Here is a 17,455-nt window from a genome sequence, read left to right as displayed (position 1 = left end):
GCCTCACACATGTAGCCTAATTTTGCTGCAAAATTCCCTGTCCCCTCACAAAGCCTGACTTCTGGGGCTCTCGTCTCTGCTCCTTGTCTGCCCCTGCTTATGGTGCTCAGAACAACAGAAATGAGAGTGGCCTCAGTTGACCTGAGGACCAAGGCTGACCTTCTGTCCTACACCAGGACAGCTCTCTGCTGACTCAGTACCTGGAGCTCTGTATTCCCTGGGATGCCAGAATTTCCCAGGAAGCCTGTTCCACACCCTCTTCACCAGTACAAATCCTCAAGTCCAAATAAGACACTTCAAGGTCCTAATGGTCTGTTCCATTTTTACGGGACCAGAATGGGATTGGGGCTCCCTTCCACCTGAGGTCTGTGCAGGTAGCCAGGCTGGGCACCTGGCAGAAGCCATGCTCCTTCCCCTTCTATGTCCGAGCTCATAGCAGCCTCTGGCCCTTGGCTCCTGCCTGGAAGGTGGTGTCCAGTGGATGCCACAGGGGCTAACTTTGTCCTCTGTGAAACATGTCTTAGTGTCTCTGCCAGCTCTGTGACTCACCAGAGGCTCAAGGAATCCATCTTCAAGGAAGACCCTTCTCAGCCAGGTTCACCCAACCTCTTGAGTCTCTATCTTCTGAGACTGCACCAGAGCCAAATGATCCAGAAGAAGCTCTAATCCGGGCATCTGAGTCACGTCCCAAGCAAACGGCAGCTCTTCAAGAGAAGCCTCCTGAAACGTTCCTTTTCCTTAATGTGTGTCCCAGCAGAGCACATTGATAAAGCAGTCAGGGAAGCACCGCACAATTGATAGATAGAAATCATTCCAGTTTGCTTCTTCTGGTCTCCTGGGGCTTTATGTTTTGTGTTGTCTATTGTCTCAGATATTAGAAGTATATTTTAATATGCGGTTCTGGGGTCAAGATGAATTGCTTCATAAAGTGCTTTGAAAAATAATTGGGCTCATAGAAAACACAGCTTGGAGTTGCTTTGCTTATGAAACTCCAAATGTCTAATTTGGACCCCTTATCTTTAGCCCATAGAAGAAAAAAATGCTACCATGGGGATTTTCAGGTATTTGTGTATTCTTACAGTGAAAATTCTTCACAACGCTGGTACCAGAAAATGGCGTTGACAGCTGGGATGTTAATTGGCTTCGCTTCCTATTTTGGGGTACTGCTCTATGTACTGGGAAGGTCAGCCCAGCTCTGCGGAGATAAGCCGGGGGTAACTGGGCTCCCGTCTTCTGGTGTTACAGCTCCTGCACGGATCCTAACCTTCAGCGGAACAGTGACTACTCCCTGGATGAAAGATATCGTCCTGCCGTGTAAAGCTGTCGGGGACCCTTCTCCCGCAGTAAAGTGGATGAAAGACAGGTAACCAGTAACCCAGTGTGCCCTTCACCACCCTCAGTCATGACATTGGGCAGATTGTGAGGGCAGCCAGTGGCCTCTAACTCTGGGTTTGTTTTTTTGTTTTGTTTTGTTTTGTTTTGGTTTGGTTTGGTTTGGTTTCGTTTTTTGTCTTTTTGAGACAGGGTCTTGCTATGCAGTTCAGGCTGGCCTTGAGCTCACTTTGTAGCTCAGGCTGGCCTCAAACTCACAACGATCCTCCTGCCTCAGCCTCCCAAGTGCTAGGATTACAGGCGTGCGCCACTATGTGCAGCTAACTCTGGGTTTGTGTATTTTAATGGAAGCTTGAGGAATGTTAGCGAGGCTTCTGAGCTGGGCTGGCAGTCCCAGTGTTAGCACTCAGAGGGACTGATCCACAGGCAGTGAGTGAAATACACGGTAATAGTTAAATAAAAATATTTACTACTCTCATGGATCCCCCTCAAAATCTTCCCCTCGTTTTGAGCACACTTATACCATCGTTCCAGCCTCCTTCTGAAGCAGCTCTGGAGTCTTCTTTCCTGAGTGGCTTTATGAGGTGTGATCAGAAATGCAGTGAATGCTACTGCCCAGTGACATTCCCTGGAGAGCCAGTCTTGTAAAAACAAGATGCTCTGTCCTCGTCCTTATCCACTGAATCTAGCACCAGTTGACTTCTGGCTCCTCCCCAAAGTCAAACAAACGTTCAGAATTCACTTACAGGCATAAGATTTGATAAAATGGGTTCAAACCCTCACTATTGTCAAACAAAACCAAGTAAGAGGTATCAAGTATTAAAATGATGAGCCAGCTCCAATGACCACATTTCTCACTGCATTTAAAATCGATTCATGCAAAGGAAATCCCAAATGTCCCAGAGCCAGGCTGGCATTCTGCCCGATGCCGGAATGTCCCCAGTCAAGTGGACCATCTGCCCCCCGGGAGCGGTTATGGCCCTGTGTAGGGAGCCAGCGTGTCATCGATTATGTCAAGTTCACACCCAGTTGTGGCTTTAGGTGACACTGTGAGATGTCTCAAGACTGAGTTTGGCCTACATCGTTCAGTCAGCCTGGCAGGTCTGCCCACAGAAGGAGTTCCCAGAATGGGCATCAAGATGGCATCTACGGAGCCTGTATGGTAGAGGAGGGAGGGACCCCGGGCAGGGCAGACTTTGGCATGTGCGAGACGCCCACAGGCGAGACAGGAGCCAGGCCTTTGACACCGACTCACCTTCAACTCGCAGTTTACACAGGGAAGGGACCCACGCTCAGGTGGTTTGACCGTACACCCTAGAGTAACTCCTTCCTAATGCGGGAAATAGTAAGCTCCTAAGCGTGCTGTTTGCTTAGAGCAAGTCTCGGTCTTCTCCCCAGCCTCAGCCAATGTGGGTTGTAATTTCTTTAATCTGTGCATCCTTCTTCCTGTGAGGCAGTAACGGGACGCCCAGCCTGGTGACGATTGACGGGCGCAGGAGCATCTTCAGCAACGGCAGCTTCATCATCCGCACTGTGAAGGCGGAAGACTCCGGCTACTACAGCTGCATCGCCAACAACAACTGGGGCTCAGACGAGATCATTTTAAATTTGCAAGTACAAGGTACAGAATGTGGGGCCCTCCTGAATGGCAGTCTGTGTCTGCATGCCATAGATGTAACACTGAGCAAATTAAACAATCAGCCTTAGTAAAACACGAATTGCTGTTTTCATACTACAAAAAGAAAAAAGCACATGTTCAATTTGGAAAATACAATTGAACACATCAAGGGAAATAAACATTATTCATAATCCCACAGGAAATACTGGGATGCAATATATTTTTGCATGTAAAATGCAACATCTCTAAAAAGATGTCCTTAATAACTTCTGCTAATGGCACTGTTTGCCTATGTACGTGCAACCCAGAAAACACAAATGAAAAGTCAGCCAGAATGGTTGTCTTTTAAGTCTGAGTTAATTAACTCAGTTCTTATGAGCAATCGGTGTCAAAAGGATATTAATTGCAACTCTAATTGCATTGCCATAATATTCAATTGTGTGTTTTAATGCGAGGTATTTAATTTTTCTTGCTACCCACAAAATGTGCACAGTTTCCAAAGATATTAAAATTGTGTGCAAAAACCCAAACAGCTATTGACTGGGTTCAGATTTAGGCGCACGGTGATATTTCACTAGCGGAAGAATCAAAGTGCACGCTGCTTTGGATTTGGGATTTGTCACTTTAATACATTCAGCAAATAAAATTTGAATCAATATTGTCCTCAGAGGGATCGAAATGGAGGTGAAGGGCTATATTTTTTTAAATACTGCAAAATTGATCTTGAATTTCAAGTTAATTAAAGTCAGGAGAATTCAGGGGCATTTTGGAAGATAACACTATATGAAGATTCAAAAGACGTGAGCCAGTTTTTCAGGTCTTTGGGTTGATATATCAGGCTTTTCTTGAAAGAAGTGAGAAGGCATTTGGTGTGAAGCTTTCTGTGTATTTTGGGAGTCTGATTTTGAATTTCTTTGGTATTTCTGCCCTCACAGCCAGTACAAAATTACAGTGAGGCCCATCGTTTAGAAGTAGAGGGCTGGCGATATAGCTCAGCAGCAGAGCTAAGCACAGGGGCCCTGAGTTTGATTCCTGGTACCAAAAAAGAAAAGAGTGGCACATCTGAGATCTTCAAAGCTGAGTGTGTGTGTGTGTGTGTGTGTGTGTGTGTGTGTGTGTGTGTGTAGTGTCTTAGCCAGTCACTTAAAAAGTGGCAATTTGTAGAATTCTTTTTTGCATTAGCTACTTCTCCCCCTGCGCCTTCCCTGGGAAGAGCAGGACAGCTCAGAGGACACCATTTATCTTTTTCACTTGAATTTCAAGGCTGAAATTCAGAATAAAATAATGCCTGTATCCACAGGAAGCTTAAAGATTTCAATTAGTGATGGGCAACTCAGAAAGTCAAGGGATGGTGGGGAAGTGATTTAGATAGAAAGCCAAGTAGAAATGTGGTTGAATTTTCTTTAAATAATAGATTCATTCTGCTCTATCTCTTTGGCCCAGGATATCAAGGAAATAGACATTTTGACAGAAATGAATTGCATATTTTGGCAACCTAAAACACTTCTTTAATAAATGGCTGTTAAAAATGATTTGGTAAATGACTGTTACAGAGGATTAAGATGTGAAAAACTAATTCTTGTTTTCTAAAAACTGTTTCTTGTCTAGTTCCACCAGATCAGCCCCGGCTTACTGTGTCCAAAACCACATCTTCCTCCATCACTCTTTCCTGGCTCCCGGGGGACAATGGAGGCAGCTCCATCAGAGGTAATGACGTCGAGGCTGCCCACGGTCGCTGGTTACTGCACTAACCATGGGCTGCTAAGTGCTGCATCTTCATCAAATAACTGCCAAGCATTGGTGTATTTGCCCCCAAAATGCACCCTATCATTAATTCTCCTAAGCAAGAAATTACATATATGTATATTTTCTCATATTTGTTGAAACTCCAATCATTTGTCCAGAGAACCTCATCCCCGTGGTTACCTGGAGCATCTGGACTGAGTGAAATACTAACAAATGAAATACGGGGAAGGGAACCCTGTGATCTTCCTCCTGAGATTCTGGATGCTGTAACTTCGGTTTGTCAGCACTATATCATTCTTCCCAGTAACCATGGTTACTGCTCTGACTTATAAAGCCATAAGAGAAAAAGGGCATAGAACTTAGATGGAAAACAACTTATTTGCATGAGCCTTGCTATTTGACACATAGCAGAAAATCGGACAATAGGCTTATCCTGGAGCGCTGAGCTAGCACGGTAATCGCAGCCCAAGGGAAGTCCAGAGGGTCGTGGTGACCATCTGGAGGGAAGGGACCAGGGGTGTCCAGAGGAAGAGACTGTAGACACGTGGGAATGAGGGGCTAAGTCACCGAGGTAGCCCTCGAGCAAAAAGGCAAGGCCAGGGCTTTGACCTGGGAAGCAGAGAGGAGGAAGGACGGGAAGAAGACTGGAAGGCAAGAGCAGTCCAGGGGGCTCTGCGAGCACGTTGGCCCTGCCTCCTCGCTCTGTGGCCCTGCTGAGAGCTGTCACACACCTCAGGTATCCTGAATGCACAGGTCAGGGATGCTGTGCTTCCCTCCAAGATGCCTGAGTTAAACATTCATCACCACCCCATTGGTGCAGCTCCCGGGAGAAGCTTCTTCTCCTTCTCTTTTCTCTTTTCCTCTCTGTAGGAAAGAAAAAGGTGAAGTTACTTTTTAAAAATAGCTGGATGATGAGGGGTGAGGCTCCGCTGTGGGTGTGAGGAGCGTGGGACAGATCTGTAGCAGCTGCAGTGCTCAGGGAGTCATTAGTAGACGAATAAAGTCATCACCAAGCAGCAGTGAGGACCCAGCTGCAGATAACAGTGCAAATTGCAGTGGTCATGGTTATCAGGACTTAGTGACTTTCTCAAGCGGACAGCTGAGAACAGAGGCAGATCGCAGGTGACCAAAGCTGGAGAGGACAGAGGGGTGCCTCTTCCAGTGAGGACAGAGCGAGGAGGACAGGTCTCCTTGCTGAACTGGGCCGCTGTGGGCTCTCAGCTGGCCGGGGAACCTTCTTAGAACAAACGGGGGCCTGAGCAGGGGCTCAGGGGACCAAGGCTGCAGACTGCAAAGAAATAACCTTGAGCTGAGTATGGTGGCACACGCCTCCCACTTCAGCAGTCTGGGCAGCTGAGGCAGGTGGATTCCAAGTTCCAGGCCAGCCTGGGCAATTTAGCAACTTAACAAGACCTTGTCTCAAGAGAAAAAATATGTATAAAGGGCCAGGACACAGCTCAATGTGAAGGCCCTGGTTTCAGTCCCCAGTACTGCAAAATATATGTGTTTATTTATATAATAAAAGATAAACTTTGGAGTCAGGCAGCTTGAGGGAGAACAGAAGAACCCTAGTGCAGGGCAGGGATTCTGATGAGGAGTCCCTGAGACAGAGGGAACCAGGGCATCGCTGAGATGCAGCGGGGGCCAAAGCCACTGGAAGGGGGTGTCCTGCATCGGGTGCGCCATGCTGACGGGGGTGAGGACGCTGAGGACCACAGTGGGGCACGGGGAAGTACACGGGCCCATGGCTTGGGGACAGAATTCCCGGAGGTAGAGACTCGGGGAAAACCAACTCTGGACGTGTAGTTGGCTGGAGGGAGGTTGGGGTTCCCGGGCCACAGGCACTGGGGGAGCTCACAGCAGGAGCACAAGGAGAGAAAACGGGCCCAGAGGGAGGGCTGCAAAGAGGGAGGGGGCAGGGCAGACAGACAGTGCAGGAGGAGGAGTCAGCCCGAGCCCCAAGAGCCCAGGGACCTCGGCCTGGGGCGAGGGGCTGTGAGCACTTAGGAGGCAGGCACAGAGCAGGGAGGACGCATTTCCCCCAGAAACATGTTTGCAGGTGGCGTGGGTAAAGGAGGCAATGGGAAAGAAAGCTCCAGCACCGCAGGACCAGGCAGGCGTGCTTCCAGCAGGCATGCTTCCAGCAGGCATGCTTCCTGCAGGCGGCCTCCTGTCACTCAGCGCCTGAGCTCTCTGGGTCTCAGTGTCTTCTTGGCCCTGGGGAAGGGCAAGGGTACTGCATGGGGTTGTGTGAAGTCATCAGAGCAGAAGGCTTGGGACCGTGCCAACTGACGGACAGCTGCTGCTAGTAGTTGCAGAAGTTGGGAGAAGAGTGGACGTCTGGAGAAAGGGGTGGCTGCAGGGATTTTCCAAACTAAAGAGAGGCCAGGTTGCTGTGTGGGGCATGTGGGGTGGTGTCAGGACGAGCAGCCAAACCCCTAGGGCAGAAGTGCTGGGCAGAGGGTGGTGGAGGAGGCTGCTGTGTCCGTTCATGTTCTCACAGACAGCACAGCCCTGTTCCGGGTGTCTGATGATCTCAAAAATAACTTGGCTTCAGCCTCTGCCCCTGCCCAAGCGTTAGGGCACGAGCTCCAAGGGGCAGGTTCTTAGCAGCTCGGTGTTCATTCCCTTCTGCCCAATACGGCGTTAAGGGGAGCGGGAGGTAGCTCTGCCTTCGCCCCATCAGGCAGCCGTACTACCGCACTGCGGACGTCTGGTGTGAATGAAGCGCCTCATACCCCAGCCAGCAGAGCGCTTCTCCTGGGGGAGTCAGAGTCCTTGGGATCAGGAGAGTTAGGAAGTTCTCTTCCCCAAATGCCCAGGTTGGGAGAAGCCTCAACCTGGACAAGATTCAAGTGTCTCTGTGGAAAGCCGTGCTCACAGACCCTCCCCTCTTCCTGCAGGCTACATACTGCAGTACTCTGAGGACAACAGCGAGCAGTGGGGCAGTTTCCCAATCAGCCCCAGCGAGCGCTCCTACCGCTTGGAGAACCTGAAGTGTGGGACGTGGTACAAGTTCACGCTCACTGCCCAAAACGGAGTGGGACCGGGACGCATCAGTGAGATCATAGAGGCGAAGACGCTGGGGAAGGGTGCGTATGCTTCCTGTCCTCTCCATGAGCTTGGCATTCTCAGGGAGCTCTGAGACGCACCGGTAGGAGCCCTCCCTCCACCTTCCCTGCGCTGAGGTCTGTAAGGTGGGACAAAGCCCACTGGCCCCTAAGCCCTTTACTCAGAGTGGACGGTTGGGAGTAAGCCATGCTGCTGGCTTGGCCTGAGCTCCTGACTGGCTGGGGAGAACGGCTTCGGGGCAGCACATGAAGCATGGGTGCGTAAAGAGTGGGATGGACGCTTCCTTCCCCACCCCCGAGCTCACCTCCGAGGTCTCTCTGCAGAGCCCCAGTTCTCCAAAGAGCAGGAGCTCTTCGCCAGCGTCAACAGCACCCGTGTACGGCTCAACCTGATCGGCTGGAACGACGGCGGCTGCCCCATCACCTCCTTCACGCTCGAGTACAGGCCCTTCGGGACCACGGTCTGGACCACGGCTCATCGGACCTCCCTGTCCAAGTCCTACATTCTGTATGACCTGCAGGAAGCCACCTGGTACGAGCTCCAGATGCGGGTGTGCAACAGCGCCGGCTGCGCGGAGAAGCAGGCCACCTTCGCCACGCTCAACTACGATGGCAGTAAGCTCCGGGCCACCCGTCTGCATCGGGGATGTCACGTGTGCCCGCCCTGCCCTGCACACCCCTCCTTGCCACCCTTTGCACCCAGAGCTGTCGGGTCTGGGCCCTTCAGCCAGCTCTCTGTGGTTCCCTAGTTCATTCCACCCAGGTGACCACATCCGTGGCTCTGAGGCCAAAGGCATGTACCCCGGGAGCCCCGTGCATGAGCGACTTCTCTCAGGGCTGCAGGCATCTGCCCTGTGCGTCCGGGCCTCTGTCAGGTGTGAGCTAACCTTGCTTTTGTTGTCTCCACCCCTCCCATCACCCCATCCCAACCCACATGACAACTTTCTTTTTGCCTCATGAAGCCCTTAAACTGCATGTGCGAAGAGTTTCCATGGCAAAGGAGCTTGTGCAAGTTTCTGAGTAGAAGCAGGGGTAGTAAGGGGAATAGAATAAGGACATCAGCATGACCTGTACACACACACATGCCGTGCACACACACTGCACACACACATTGACCACACACACAGCTTCCGTATGTTTTCTTAAAGCTGGATGCGCTATCTCTTGACATCTTCTCAACCAAAGACGAATTATCTAAATTCTTGCCCTTTTTCCAGTATCCAGGGCCATTTATTGATATCTGAGAAAATGCCCAACCCCATGCAGTAGAAAGTGGGTGTCACTGGCTGTCAGTAGGGACTTTTAGGACATCCCCAGCAGCGGTGCTGGATCTGCAGTGGTTTCTCTGTGAATAGCAGCACAGGAGGAGTGCACTCCTCTGGAGGCAAAGCCCAGCAGTTCACAGAGTGTTCAGCTCTGGCTCTGCCCCTCAAGGCCTTGGCACGACTGGATCACAGGACCCAACTGTAGGCACCCCAGCCCTCCCCTGCATCCCACCCGAGGCGCTGCTGTGCCACACCCAAGCCCTGCACATGCAGAGCTGCTCCTCTCCTGCTTTCCTGGAAGAGTCCTGGCAAGGAATCGCCTTGCTTGGCCACGCCAGCCTGGGCTCCAGCCTACAGTGAGCTCTGTCCAGGGCTTGGGGCAGCCCAGCAGCAGCCGGTCCTCCGCAGCCTGTGCTCCTCCCGAGCTCCTCCCTCCAATCTCTGACACCTCAGCTGCAAGTGACTGCATTTCAAGGTGTCCTGGCCACAGTGCATGACCACAGGCAGAGCATCGTTTATAGCTGGCTTCTCCCCCAGTCTGAGTCTCTGTTCTGGAACACAGCACTTGATGTTGATCACACACTCAGCACTGGGGGGCTCATGCACACACTTGCAGGTGAGGGTGCATCTCAGTGCAAAGCCCTGATTGGTGACAGTGTGTCTTGGTTACTTTTCTCTTGTTGCTGAGACAAAATACTTGACACCCACAATTAAGGAAAAAAAGGTTTATGTAGCTCACAATCTGTGGAAGTTTCAGTCCATACTCGGCTGGCTCCAAGGCAGAGTGGCACATGGCTGAGGGCAACTGTTCACGGCAGCAGAAAACAGCAAGAGCAGCAAGAGCAAAAGGGAGGAGTGGCAGCAAGCAGCCTCTTTCCCTCCCTTACACTGTATGTAAACCACCCGCCCCAGGGCAGGTGTAGCATTCACACCCACAATTCCAACCCTGGACCATGAATCGATCATAAACTCTAGAAGCCCGACCCATGACTGTATTAGGCTTTGAAGGCCATCCAGACACAAACCATAACACAGTGACACTCAAGCCCATGGTGGCTCCATAGGCTATGTGGGGCCAGGCAGGATGCGGGACTGACACACACACACTGGAGATGTGCTCACAGCTAATCACTGAATTAGAAGCTACTTGAGCAGAGAATTTGAAACTGCAACATGACTTACAAAGTGCTCGGCAGGTTGTAAATGTGTCTTCTAAATGTATGTAATGTATGGTACATAGCTCTACTTCACCCAGAGTCACAAATTACAAAAGCGTCCTCCGAGCTACGTTTAATTTTCTGAAGTCCTGAATAATTTCATTCCACCAAAATGTGAGTGCCTATTTCTTTTTCCTTGAGAAAGACCACAGACTTCTGCCAACCAATTTCATGGATATGTATCTGAAATCTCTTGTCACAATCTGTCTGAAGCATTTTTTTTTTCACTTTGGGAAAAACAAACATTGATAATGAGCCTTATGTGCAGACCAGCTAGGTTTCCGACTCTCCCATTTCCTTCTCTGACTCTTCCTTGCGCCATTCCTTTGCCAAATGTTCTCATCTGTCCGTGTCTCGTTCTGCTTGCAGACCGACACAGCCTCCTGAGCACCCTCACCTACCTCTCACCTGCTCTCTGAGCATTTGGAGTCTTGGGTTTTCGGCCAAAACTGCTGGGAAGTTGGAAGGGCTCTCTTCTTGCTCTAGCAAAGATCTTAGAGGGCTAGGGGTCCTATTATTCCTGCTCTACTTACTAAACGCAAGATCAAGACCGTTTTGCTCAGGGGGAAATTTATTATTTTTGCATTATTTTCCCTAAAGCACTGACTTTCTTGCCCTTTTTTACACGGAAAAGACAGTGGGCTGGGGCACCTTACATAATCAGGGATGGCAAGCTCTGTGCCCCATAAAAGCAGATGTCTCTTCACATCTCTGCACCCATTGTGTTCAGCCCCTGGGTAGAAAGCAGCTCAAAATAGCTCAGAGTTCATTTTACTTCAGTGTTTCCTTGTAATTCTAAATCATCTGAATCAGATAGCACAGCTTAACAATAAGTAGCTGCTTTAGAGTCCCAGATGGGTCCCTTTGGAAAAGTTGTCTATAGCTCTTAGACCCCAAAAATGGGAGTCGTAAAGTAGACTTGATCGTACACCTGCCATGAAAAGCAAATGAATAACCAAACAAAAAGAAGCTTAAGCTCTTTTAAAAGCCAGTGTGTCTGGGTGATCTCTCTGCAGACCATTTCCTGTTCATTTGCCAAATCTGTGGTTCCTCCTTTGAGATACAGTGTTTCAAATCACTGCTAGCCATTGTGACAGTCAGGGTCACCTCATCCCAGGTACAGGCATGGGCGCTGAGCTGTCAGGTGCCTGCCCACAGCAGCAGGGCACAAATGGGTGTCTTCTGCAGAGCTGCAGAGTGGGACCCTGGGTAGGGAAAGGGACCCAGTGTGCACACGTCAGCTAGCAAGGAACTAGGAAGACCTCCTCCCATCCCATCTCCGTGGACGCCCGGGATCACACAGCGCGACTTTGTAACCTCCATCCCTAAAACTTCCGCCACACCGCCTTCATCAATAGCATCTAACACCTTGGCCCTGCTTACAGGTACAATTCCTCCACTCATTAAGTCAGTTGTCCAAAGTGATGAGGGGCTGGCGACCAACGAAGGGCTCAAGATGCTGGTGACCGTCTCCTGCATCCTGGTGGGCGTGCTCCTGCTCTTCGTGCTCCTGATGGTGCTGCGGCGGCGGCGGCGGGAGCAGAGGCTCAAGAGGCTGAGAGGTAGGTCCGGGCCCCAGTACCAACCCCAGAGGGACGCCCATCTCCTCAGACCGCGTCCGCAGCTGCAGAGCCCTTGGGGAGTGCAATACCAGCATGCCCATCTCCGGTGCCAGAAGCGGGCAAAAGCCGACCCCGCTCGAGTCCCCTCAATTCCAGCCTTCAGCACACAAAGAAAATTAATTTCTCATGGGTTTTCCGACCCTGCTTTCTTTAATTTTCGGTGGTTCCAGCAAAGCCACCAATCATGGCTTCGCTTGAAAAGAGCTATCAGATTTCCTCTGGCAAGGAGAATTATGTTATTGCCTGGAAACAGGAATGGAGGGCTTTACAGTATGGCATTATGGGGCAGAAAACACGCTTTCCCAGGTTGGAAATGGAGCTGAAGCCCCGCGGAAGACTTTCACCATAAGAAAGAAACACAGGCAGATTGAGAGCTGAGGCCGGGTGGGAGGCACCGGCAGCAGTGACCATCACTACAGTTGTCCTGTGTGACAGGCTGTCCTCCACACTGGCCAGCAGCCCTTCCTCGCCCTTGCTCTACAATGTGAGGACAGGAGCACTTTCAAATATCAAATTCAAAAAAAATCAAATATGAAACTCTACGTGCAAGAAATATATATATATATATATATGTATATACATACATAATTTGTGACTGTACTGGGGGTGTCTTACCACTGAGCTACATCCCTAACCTTTTGTAGCTCTTATTGTGAGACAGGATACTGATAAGTTGCCCAAGCAGGACTCTAACTTGCAGTCCTCCTGCCTCAGCCTTCCAGAGTGGTGGGATTACAGGAGTGGGCCCCTGAGCCCAGGTCCATCAGGGTATTGACTGAGGCATCTTTTTAGTAAAGTGAGTACCTAAGGTGCTTGCGTTTTACATCAGTGCTGTGCAAGGAATGTTGTACAGCCTTCAAGCCCTCTCCTCAGAACACATCTACGACATCCCCAAACCTCACCCATACATTTAGGAAACATCGATCTCCGCAGATTCTTTCCTTGGCCGTCTTCCAGGTGGAGAGACAGAGCATGATGAGGCTCCCGCCCATCCTGTCCCGTCTGCACCACTCCTCCCAATAGGGCTCTCACTCTGGCAAAAGAAAATCAAAATATTTGAAGTACGCAGCATGTTAACAGTCCTTTTGTTTAAATCCCCCACAGCGTAGTAATTCAGAGAAACCATCAGTCTCATTGAAATGTTCGTTCTAGATCAGATGGCGCAGTTGTCCTTCCATGTCATAGGTGTTCTCTGAGGGACGCCCACATCCTAAGCCTCGTGCCGGCGCCTGGTGTAAGATGACCAGAGGGAGCTTGCTGCCTCTGGGTTCAGTGTAGGAGGTCAGCACATAAAGCACCCACTGCTGAAAGTGCCCTGCATACAAAGGAAGGCCTTGCAACAAATCCCACTCCAGGGCAAAGAGGGAGAGCGTGTTCCCAAGAGAGGAGGAAAGATGGAGCTACCTAGGAGATTAAGAAAAGCACTATGAAGATGTAATGCTGGCCCGTGCTTTGAGTGTAAGTGGGCCATGTTGAATTCCACTTAGGAGCGTTTATCATTAAAATACCAAAAGGACGTTTTTATAACCCTCTTTCACAGTGCAATCCAAAAACAATAGGGATATAGCTATTCGGGCCCCCAGAGAGTCTATCTCTCTGTAGATGGCTGTGTCCAACTCAGTACATTTAGAAGGCCAGGAGTTTTCCATGTTTCTCAACACTAATATTAAAAGGGTCTCCTGAGGCATCTGTAGTAAAGCCAGGGGTTTGGCAGCAGATGGGTTAAATCCCCGGCCGTGCCTCCCGCTGCTGGATGCGCTCTGCTAAGCTCCCCGCTTCCCTGCTCCTAGTGCCGGCCCCTGCCTTCCAGGCTACTGTGTTATATTTGCTGTCCTACTTAGAACCCAATCCCCTAGCCTTGCCTTTCCCTGCCAAGAGCCGTTCGTGATCTCACCACGGCACACTGGTCAGCCTGATGGGAGACCCTTGCCGACCCTCCTGCCTTCTTCAGGGTTCTGTGTGACTCAGTTCCTGCCTGAGGAGGGCAGCCTCCAGGGGCCATCCTGGGACAGCCCCCTTACTGTTGGCCTCCACTGCTAGACCCTGACGTCTAGTAGTCGTGCCTCATAAAGAAAGTGAGACAGCACACCAGACAGGCTTTCATGCCCTGGGGATGGTCTTTTTTCTGCTTTGTACTAGGAATAAAAAGGTAGAGGCAACACAGAGGAAGAAGGCAATTCTCATGGCAGAGAGGGCTCATTCCCGAGATGCGCCAAGGGCAAAGGATGCTGGAGAAGCAACTCACCATCTCACGGGCAAAACAGGCGTAACATGGTTTAAAGCTCACAACAGTGTTTTCTTATTAATCATTTCTGTTTGATCACAAGAGTTTAGCAAGGTCTTGGAGAGAAAAAACGTCCTAAAACCCTAACCCAGAACTGTAGAAGGTGACGCTCCAGTGGCATTGGGTCACAGTTAGGAGAAAGATAGGCTCACCTATCTGCCACTCTGAGAAGTGCTGCCTGAAGACAAAGTAGGGATGAGGCTGTGCGGGACTTTCTAGGGAAAGTCTGCCACACCCTGGGAGGATCTTTGCCTGGTAGCCCTGCTCCTCTGAAATGATCATCAATGACACAAATGATCACTGATGACACAAAACTTTTCCAACCCACTCAGGGAAGGAATTGGCAGGCCCAGAGCTGAAGGTGATCAGTGCCTAGCTTTTACAGGGCCAGAGCTCACTGCGAGAACCAGGCACAGATCCTCTTTTGCTGTCCCAAATGAGCACCACGTTTTTACAGACATGTTCATGCTGCTCGAGCAAACACAGCTTGGGATCGAAAACTGGAATAAGGAAATTCAAGTTCAAGAAAAACATTGTGGAGATCCTTAGTGGATGCTACCAGGTGATTATGGAAGATTAACCTGAGGTAGTTTGAACCTGTTTGGTTGCTTTGTTTGACTGCTAGAAACTATTAAAATGTTTCCACGCATGGTACATTTGACAAGCAACCTAGTTAGGTGAGCATGATAGAATGTTATCTCATGTATAACTTTTTTAAGAGAAAGAAAATGGGACTCAAGCAGTTTGGCCAGCCTATATTCTCTCTTTCTAAGTGTTTTTACTAATTTTAGAGCATAGCGACCTCCTAAAGCTCCAATTGTCTACAGGTACTACTTTTTAAGTCTATAACCTCATCCAGGAGTTCAGAAACCATGTTTTGCTTTTATGATGGCCTGGTTTTTCCCAACTTCTACAACCTTTAAAGTCCAAGGTTATAATGTGAGTCCCTGGCAGGACTGGAGATCCCAGCAGCCTGGACCTTATAAAAGTTTTATTCCCAGGTCAAGTTGTCAACTCCAATATTGCTAAAAGCATCCTCCTTTCTACAGCATGGATTACCCTAGGGAGAGCAAGCCCACGTCAGCACCAGTAAGCATAGGTCACAGGGCAGAGCCAGGCCCAGCATGCCAGCCAGGACTTTGTGTAAGCTAAAGAGAAAAATCAGTCTGTGCTATAAATTCAACTAGGTCTCTCTCCCCTGATGGAAATTAATTTATTATTTTAAATATGCTTTCTAATGAATTAATGTTCTCAAACTAGTCAATGCCAGAAGATGATTTCCCAAAAACTCATCTACATGGGCATGGTTTAAAGGTAGGCTGTCAGGACAGTCCCTCGTTTTCTGTGACCACCTGTGCCATTTTCTGCTTTGCAAATGAATCAGAAAGTTCTCCTTTATTAAAAACTAAAAAATAACTTGAGCTTTACTAATCTAAAGCAGGAGCGCTCATGCTGGAGCTGAGGACCACTTAGACTTGGGTAGACTCTCCCCAGCACTAAGGTCTAGAGTCCACACAGAAGTGGGGAGCCGCCAGAAAATGTGCAGCCTAAGGCTTCATTGCCGAGGTGACAGATGGCCAGACCATGGCTAAGATGGACTCAGAAGCCCATACTATAAACTCTTTGCTTCTACGGTGTGCATATCCTCCCTTCCTCTCTTCCTTGCCTTCCTACCGTTCCTCTCTCTCCTCCTTCCGTTCCCTTCATGCTTTGCCCCTCTCTCATCTCCTTTTCTCTTCTCTGTCTCTCCCACCCCTTCCTTCCCTGCTCTCCAGTTCTTTCTGCCTTAGCTTCTGAAAAATGCCATCCTGTCAGAGCGCCACACTTGCCTCGGCAGAACCAAGGAGCAAAGAGTCTCTATTGGAGAGCAGGGAGCGGGGCAACGTTCCGGCAGTGGTGACCGGGGTCAGCTGCAGAGCTGGGGACAGGAGCAGGCAGCTGAGGGCAGCAGTGGATGCCGCCTGGCCCTGGCCTGAATGCCCCGTGTGGCCCTTGTTTGTGCCCGAGGAGTTCTCAGGTCTAGGCATCTTCAACTGTTTTTGGGGTGGGTGCTTTGTCCCAGCTCGCACTTGGGCATGCTGGTGATTGAAGTCCTCTGTGGGCGCTTATAAAAACCTAAGTGCAGGTTTATAGCCCTGACAGAAATGGCTACTTTATGAGACGCCTTCAATTTCACAGAAAATTGGGGGTGTTGGGGGCCTGAAAATAAAAGCTGAGAGGGACAGAGGGCACAGCAAGGTCAAGTTTGCCACCCCTAAGTGGTTTTCTGTTTTCTTTCTTCTCGTGCTTTTTTGGAGTGTGTGCAAGCGACTGCCCCATAAAAATTAGACCAAGTGTGTTCTATTTTCCTAAACTAGAACATCAGACGCTGAAGCGCAGTCACGTGGCTAGGCATGGGAGTCCTACTCAAACTTCTGGGTATGCAACATAGGCGGCGCCCCAGGCTCTGCAGAGCAGCAGTGCTGCCCCCAAGCACTCGTGGTCCCTTCCTAGTGTGCCAGGTGTGCCTCAGTGCAGGCCACCTTCACGCATGGGCAGACCAAGAGGGGCACAGTGGTTCTCCAAAAGCCCACGGGAACTTGCAAGACCAAGCTCTGATGCTGCTAAGCCAGCTGAGGGCGGCTCTCCCAAGCCCTGGTGGGGCTGTGCGTTTCCTCAGCTCTGCTCTCCACGCTGTCTTGTGGCCGTCTTGCAACAGTGTGGCTTTGTTCCGCCCTGTGCCGCCTGCTTGAGAACTGAAGGCCGGAAAGGCTCTGCCCCTTGGGAGCTGGTCCACAGCGATGTCCCGCATGGAACAGAGAAACAGGGGGCGCGGGTCACTGCCCTGACCCTGTCCCCTTCCTGTGAGACTTCTGCAGACTTTGGAACAGCCAAGTAAAAAGTAGGCATCCCATTAATAGTATAGAAGCTTCAAGAGCTTTATCAATGAGGCATAGAATCGGGGGAGGTACTAACATGGTATCAACAGCTACCCTATAATCTTACGTTTGCCCACCAAAACGTCTGGGTTTATTCGTATTTTTAGCTTGATGTTTACTACCCCTCAGACATCCCCTTGAATATGAAAATATATGTTCTTACAGCACCCTTCTTCTGTCCTTCTCACTAGTGCTGTTCACCACTGCACACAGGAAAGCAGATTCTGCACCAGGCAGTGCTGCCCCCACCTGCCCGCAGCCCAGGGTGTTGCAACACCGCCCTCAGGAGACACAGGGCGGCTCCCTCCCTCCCTCCCATCAGCTTCTGTCCCCGCGTCCCTCCCCAGCCCTCCTTGCAGCATTCAGAGACACGCACCAGGGC

At 50.2% G+C, this 17,455-nt stretch overlaps 1 protein-coding gene across 1 annotated transcript in view; it reads left to right on the top strand.

The window, feature by feature from the left end:
- Dscam (Down syndrome cell adhesion molecule) overlaps positions 1-17,455 on the top strand; it is a 487,830-nt gene that overhangs the window by 429,311 nt on the left and 41,064 nt on the right. Inside the window, exons 22-27 of the mRNA XM_005375986.2 lie at positions 1,246-1,363; positions 2,790-2,953; positions 4,559-4,657; positions 7,600-7,788; positions 8,092-8,382; positions 11,635-11,811. Coding sequence (XP_005376043.2) covers positions 1,246-1,363; positions 2,790-2,953; positions 4,559-4,657; positions 7,600-7,788; positions 8,092-8,382; positions 11,635-11,811 — 1,038 coding nt within the window. The remainder of the gene's footprint in view (positions 1-1,245; positions 1,364-2,789; positions 2,954-4,558; positions 4,658-7,599; positions 7,789-8,091; positions 8,383-11,634; positions 11,812-17,455) is intronic.

The sequence above is a fragment of the Chinchilla lanigera genome, unplaced genomic scaffold (assembly GCF_000276665.1).
Source record: "Chinchilla lanigera isolate Chin_1 unplaced genomic scaffold, ChiLan1.0 scaffold00006, whole genome shotgun sequence".
In the NCBI taxonomy this organism is placed as follows: domain Eukaryota; kingdom Metazoa; phylum Chordata; class Mammalia; order Rodentia; family Chinchillidae; genus Chinchilla; species Chinchilla lanigera.
The sequence above is the reverse complement of the archived record's forward strand: the minus strand, read 5'-3'. Positions and strand labels throughout refer to the sequence as shown.